This window comes from Vigna angularis, chromosome 1 (genome assembly GCF_016808095.1).
Source record: "Vigna angularis cultivar LongXiaoDou No.4 chromosome 1, ASM1680809v1, whole genome shotgun sequence".
NCBI classification, from domain to species: Eukaryota; Viridiplantae; Streptophyta; class Magnoliopsida; order Fabales; family Fabaceae; genus Vigna; species Vigna angularis.
The window spans coordinates 54,241,080-54,248,808 of NC_068970.1; the positions used below are offsets into that span (position 1 = coordinate 54,241,080).

Here is a 7,729-nt window from a genome sequence, read left to right on the forward strand (position 1 = left end):
CGGTTTGCAAAAGGAATACTAAACTTATTGATCGAACGGTCCAATTCAAAACTATACACAACCGATGACCGAGCAGTCATAACTTAAGCGACATGATCTTCGCCTTCCAACACTTGCTCCACCGAACACTCGTCACCTTCTGCTCACATCCACAGGATGATCATCGTAAGGGAAAAGAAAACCGAACGGACAAGACAAGACAAAACAAGAACATAGGGTAAGCTATTGTAATTTAATTATAAACAGATATATGCATTTCATGCAAGTTCAATCTTTATTAAACCAAACGGTACATCATACAACAATGAATACAATTCATCACATACAACCAAAACATCATAATTCATAAATATATATATAAATCGAACACTGTGACTTGATCATCCGGATTGTATGAATGTGTAGCTACAGTCGTCCTTGCACTTGTGGTAGTGTAACAACTGAGACCAATCAAGCTACTACCCAAGTTTAATCCCATAATACCTACCTCGGCACCCTGAGGCGGTGGGACCTCCTGCCATTCTCACACATGATTTACTCCTCTCTACTTGAGAATGAATAATCATAGAATATCAGGATGAACGCCAGCTTAGCATATTCATATTCATATTTTACAATTCCACAACCATCCATGAGACATTCCTCCTTGGAATTCTCTTCCACAATATTTGAAAGTATAAATCTTCAATTCTTAACATACAAAATCATTCATCAATTAAATTTTCACACATAATAAAGAGAAAACCTGTGAACGTTGGAGATTGAACACCTTCACACTACCCAACCGAGAGTAAAACCGAACAGTTTATAAGAGACAAAACAGAAGAAATGAACGAACGCTATTACTGACCGCCCACTATAGAAAACTAACTACTAGGAACTTAGACCAAACTCGAAGACCTTACACTGAACATTCATAGCTCAAACCGAACTTTTAAGAATGTTATCCTAGACTGTGCACTTGGATTATACTGGATACTAGTTTAATATCGAAAATTGTGACTAGAGCGAACGGTCATGATTAGATAATACTTCCACTAGACTGAACCCAGTTAATGACTGAGTATGGGACACAACCAAACGGTCAACAATAACAGTTCGGTTTTATACATGATTTTGTAATGCTTCTACTGAGTGCTGAATGACACTCCCTAAACCAAAACAAGATATTTTTCTGAACTTCTAAAACTCTAAACTTGATTCATAATGTCTTTTAAATCTATCCCATTGAACCTATTTAACTCCACTCATATTTCACATCCTCTCTTATACAACCAGAAAAGACCGAACGGTCTTCATCAGGAAACTCCAACCCAGTTCACAAGTCTCGGCCAAACACAGAATTTGAATACAAATTTCAATCAAACATACAGTTATTCATACATGAAAGCATTCAAACAGAAATTCCAAACACAGAAAAGCATAATTAAATTACTAGCTTCCCTTACCTTGAATACACCCGACACTTCCTAAGCTTCCACCGTTTGGACTAATCAACAACCACTTCTAAAGCAACCTTCTAAAATTTCTGATCGGTGAACAGGGACCAACCAGAGAATCAAAGACAAACAGATTCAGAGAGAGATAAATGAAGAACACATGCAAGCTGAACAGTGCTTGCATGTATCAGAAAACGCAGAACTTCAAAGAATGAGTGATTTTAACTTACCAACTTCACACAACAACTGGATTGATGGAAAGAAAAATCTTGGCACCAAGAAAGAACTCAGACACAGCCTAGATGATGATCAAAAGGAGAAGAAAATGAGAATTTTGTAGAGAGAAGAAGGAGAAATTCAGAATTCTAGAGAGAAGAGGTGCATGCAAAAGTGGCTCAACGTTTGAAAATTTTGCTTATATACTACCGTAAAAAACCGATCGGCCAATCCGCTACACACACATGTCCTCCACTTTCTGAATTTTCTAAACCCTCACACTAACACCTGGATTCCACTCAGCATGGATTTTAATGGTTCTGACAGTATTCAATGTATGTGATTGTTTGAATGATTGATTTATAATACTTATTGTGAAGTATGAATTGATTTACAATATGAATTGGAAACAAGGTTATGTATATGATTATGTATGTTATATGATGATGATGAGTTTGGTGTTCTCTTCTCTTATTTTCTTAATGAAGGATAATTACATTGATACTTTAAGGTGTGATTGGTATATTATGCAATGTGAAAGTGAAGGGACATATATATTTGGTTTCAAATAGATTCAATGTAAAGGTGAAGTGATATAAATGGTTTAAAAGTTATGAAGGTTAGTTAAAAGGTGGAACTTCTTGGTGTGGTTTTAAGTATATTTAGTATGAATGCTAGGAGCTCAGTCTTGGGGGTTATCCTGACACTCTAATGATCATTCATTCTCAAGTAGAGAGGTTTGACACATGTGGTGAGAGAAACATGAGGTCTTAGTCTTGGATGCTTCCAATATGATCCAAGGCGTGCAACAGACTAACCTTGTGAGTGTGGTAGGGTCACTAGTACAAAAACAGCGTATAACGTTACGCATTCAACGTCCAACCATTGAATAAACAATGTTAAAAATGAGCGGTGACATTTTTATAAATAAATGCAATTATTAAACGTCGTTTAGGATTGTAATTCGACGTAAAAGGATATAAAACGTCGAATGACTTTTAAATTTGACGTCAAAAGGTTAGTGAATTCAATAAAAATTTGAGCGGGAAATTGAAAATTCATTCACTTTATCTTAGTGCGTGATACCCTCTTCTCTTTTCAAACTTTTCTCGAACGAAGTTTGACGAGCATCACATGTAATCTTTCTTTCATTTGATACAAATGCATGTTGTTGGTTATTATTGTTTGTTGTTGATACTATACTATACGTTCATAGTTCATGCTTTATAAAATACCAAAAATTAAAATTTTTTGTTTTTCTTTTTTGCTTTTCAGGTCTCGTAGAGTTGTAAAAAAGGATCACAATTAATTAAAAAAACAAAAAAATTGATTAACATCGAATATTGACAAAATTCGACGTTAAGTTAACGTCGTATATTTTTTAAATTCGACGTAAATTTAACGTCTTCTGATATGATATTGTTCGCGAATTTGCCATGAAAAACCCAAAATATTCGACATTGTATGCGATTTTTGTACTAGTGGGTGAAATCCATTGACAATGACTTTGCAAAGCAATAGAAGCCACCAAAAATGCATAACACATCATAGCTCAACATTCATTTTAAGTCCGAACAGTCCATTCTAGATTATTGCATGTTAAGATGTTTGGTTTAATTTATATTATAACTCATTCATGTATGAAATGTCTTGAGTTTATGATGACTTGTTATTGCATCTAAGTTACCCTTGCTTTTTGTGTTGTTTGTTTTCGTATTGTTCTTTTTTTTTTATCACTTAAATGGTGTGAGCCCCAACCCCAGTACAAAATTTTGTATTTCCTATGTTAACAAGAATAATTAAATATCTTTTTCTATTTATGTGATTTATATGTTTTTTATTAAAAGTATTTAATGATTTTGTTATTGTTTAGATACTATTTAGATATAATCTTTTACAAGAATTTGACCAAATTTATCAGAAATACCTTTTCATTAAAGAAGTGAAAAATTAACTTTTTTTCAGTTAAAATAACAATTTTAATAAAAAAAGCAATATTAATCTTATTAAAATATTTAATATGATACTAAACTAATTTCGCATAATGAAGTGCAAATGAAATCTAATTTCCCGAAATGAATTTTGAAATTCTGAAATTGATTTCCAATTTTTATAAATCCTAAACTTTGAGTTTCTTTTCCAATTCATAATTTAAAGAAACTATTCAGTGTAATTCACTTTTTGTCAAATTCTTTAAATTAAAAAAATTACACGTCAAAATCACTAAGAATAAATAACAAACTCTATATAATTGAAAACAATATCTCATCATGTTACGACGTCATTATAACAACATTGGTAGGACTCTAATTATATCAGTTTTGAAAAATAAATGGAGAGCTTATTTGAGATTATGATGGTTCAACCTATTTTTAATAGATAAAATCAAATCGTATGCAGTAATACAAGCGGGAGAGGCTAAAACATTTGGTTTATTTTTGAAAAGGCTACAACTTCTTATTTTTCTTTCATGGGAAAAATACACTAAATATTTTCTGATTTAACTTTAATAAGTTGCGTCAATATAACTACCAACATGTGCATGCAATCGTCACAACAGTCTTAGGACAAATCTTCTTACACAATAACTAATTTTACTGTTACAAGAAAAATAATACTTACACAGTCGTTATTACTATTAATATATTTATACAAATCTTCTTACACAATATATTTAATGCAAAATATACACAATTTTCTTTTATACAAATGCATAACAAAGAGAAAATATACTTGACATAAAATATTATTAGAAATATTACAAATTTATATATAAAGTGAATATTAAAATATAAAAAGATTAAATATATTATAAATTCATATATATATATATATATACAAAATATATATTCAAATTTAAATATAATGAAGATAAAGATTAGAGATATTACAAATAAAAAAAATTAAAAATATTGTTAAACAACTAAAAATTTTAAGAAGAATATTTGTACTTTTGCTCTCTTCTCTTTCTTGTGCTTTACTATATACTTTGTATAAATGTGGTATTGGAACTAAAAATTTATCTTTACTTATACATGTTTAATACTTTTAGATTCTTTTTTTTCATTAACAATTTCACTTTATTAATTTATATAACATCTTTTTTTGGAATTTTAATTCAAATTATATTGTAATAATTTCTTTTAATTCTGATTCTTATTGGTTAACATTGTTTGTATTAATGATAACTTATGAGTATATTTTATCTGAATTCTATTTCGAATTCAATTAGTAAAATTTTTGACAAAATATTTCAAAGTTCAAAATCTTCTTTAAATAAAATATTATCTTTTGTTTTGAATTTTTTTTTTCGTTAGAGATTTCAATTTTATTGCATTAATTGCATCATTCTACATAATCAAATTCTAAAAACGAATCTTATAATAGACAAATTATTCTGAATATATATATATATATATATATATATATATATATATATATATATATATATATATATATATATATATATATATATATATATATATATATATATAATTACTTTTTTAATTTGAAAGGTTTACTTGATAAATATTATAATGATTATAATAAACAAGATTACTGTGAATATATATTTATCTTACATATAAAAAAGTGTTCATGATTTATTTAAAAAATGTAATTCTGCAGTTAACGTTTTCTTTTTAATTTATATTCGACAATCATTTTACAGCTCAAAAGTTTACATCTGGGTTCATTATTAAGTTTCGTTTTTGTCATGAAAATAATTATTAATATGATAAAAATATTACTTAATATCATGTCCATTAAAATAGGCAAAATACTAATATCAAATTAACATGATTTAAAATTTATTTTAAAATTAATATATTGAATATTTTTATTTTTTTATCCTTTAACCTTCTGAAATATTTCAATTCAATTAAATTTCGTAATAGTGATTTCATATATTTAAAACGTATTAAAATATTTGATTGGTAAGCAAAATGTGTAAAACTATTTGAGGAAATATGGACAAATACATTTTATGTTAATGGAGATTGAACTTTAATTATAAATAAGAATTACTATTATTAATAGGAAAATATTTGAAGATTAAATCTTATGATTTAATTAAATTTATTTCAATTAATATTGTACAATTTTTTACCTCTTATTATTCGTATATTTTTATTGTTTATTATTATTATTATTATTTTATTTGTAACAGAATTAATTTATTACTATTATTATTTTTATTTTATTAGTGGTGTTTATAACACCATTTTTATTTATTTACAGCTATTATTTATCTAGAACAAAATGATAATGGAAAAATATACACAATTATTTTTTACACAAATGCATAACAAGGAGAAAATATATTAAGATTTCACATAAAATATTATTGGAGATATTATAAATTTATGTACGAATATTCAAATTTAAATATATTAGAGATATTATAAACCTATATATATTTTTGAAATTTAAATGGGTTGGAGATAAAAGATTAGAGATATTACAAATAAACAAAATTGTATATAAATATAAGTTTTAAGAGGGACATTTGTATTTTTCTTTTGCTATCTGCATTCTTCTTTCATATATTGGAACAATTTTCTGATTGATCAGATAATTCTCTTGACAATGAGTTTGTCTTGTGACAATTTTTCTGAGATATTGTCTAGATTACCTGCAAAAGCCATATACAAATTCATGTCTACATGCACGTTATTTTCAAAGTTTCCAAAAGAAACTTATTTTGCATCGAAGCAAGTTCAACATGCATTCTTAAGGCATGACACTTGTTTTTTCATTCAACCAGAAATGTCCATCGATGCAACTCGATGGTGCAATCTTCCAGTTGAATTTCACCCCTTGCCTGGAGAAGAATCATCATCAGGTGTGTCTAAAAATGTTGTAAGATATTTTTCCAAGAGCATCAAGATTTTATGTTCAAGCAATGGCTTGGTTCTTTGTTCTGTGGCAAGTGAGAATGACGTAAAGATTTTCATCATCAACCCAGTAACAAAATCTTGCTTACCTATTCCAACTCATGAACACCTTCAAAATAACAGTTTATATGATGATAAGATTGGTTTTGTATGTGACTCTGATAGTAATATTATGATATATCAATTTATTGATAATTTAGATGAGTGGTGTTCAGATTTTGACTGTAAAGTGTATAAGGAGGGAGTGTGGAAAGCAAGAGAAAGATTTTCCACTGGTGGTAGAAATTTAAGATTTGATATGCCTGTGCATCACAAAGGAGTTATTCACGTCATATCAGATTGTTCTCCTTACTTAACAAGAAACAACCCTTATTTTAGACCCTACATCATGTCATACAATTTTGAGGATGGTAACTCAAGACTGTTGAGGGTGCCCAAAGAAGCAAGAAAGGGTTCTCATGATAAAAGCTGTAAAATGGGAATTTTCAAATGGGGAAAAGTGACTGATTCAGATCAATCTATCTGTTTGGTGAGATTGAGAAAGAAAGTATTTACTGTATGGGTTTTGACAAAGTATGAAACAAGTCTGTGGAGAAGGATTTTAAAGATAAGAGTGAGGGCAATGGGACTGCTGGAGAATGATTCTTCTCAAATAACAGTAAAAAGTTTTATAGTATTAAATGGACAACTTTTGGTGTTTGCTACGCAGAACAAGGTTTACGTATATTGCTTGAGGGATAAAAGAATTCATAGATTTTGGAATCATGAATCTGAGTTCAACTTTTTGCGCTTCACTCCTTTCAAGGATACCTTGTGCAAGTGTGAGATTGGAACCAAAAATGTATCTCTACCTATACATCTGTAATAATTTTCATTTTTTTTCTCGTTAATAATTTCACTTTGTTAATTTGTATAACTTTTTTTGTTATAATTTCTTCTAAGGAGTTCAATTTTGTATAATTTCTATTATTTTAATTTTGATTCTTATAGGTTCATATTGATATGATGCAATGTGTTTTTTTTCTGTTACGTTTCTGCTTTTTGAATATATTTTATCTGAATTTTATTTCAAATTCAAAAAAATTGTTGACAACAATTTTCAAAGTTCACATTCTTCTTTAAATAAAATATTATCTTTTGTTTTGAATACATCTTTTTTTTTCCTTTGAGATTTCAATT

The 7,729-nt window shown here is 28.4% G+C and overlaps 1 protein-coding gene across 1 annotated transcript; it reads left to right on the top strand.

The window, feature by feature from the left end:
- Nucleotides 1-6,422: 6,422 nt before the first annotated feature.
- On the top strand, nt 6,423-7,415 carry LOC108326126 (uncharacterized). The gene has a single exon (XM_017559411.1). It carries the CDS (start codon nt 6,423-6,425, stop codon nt 7,413-7,415), a length of 993 nt encoding a protein of 330 aa, XP_017414900.1.
- Nucleotides 7,416-7,729: the final 314 nt, after the last annotated feature.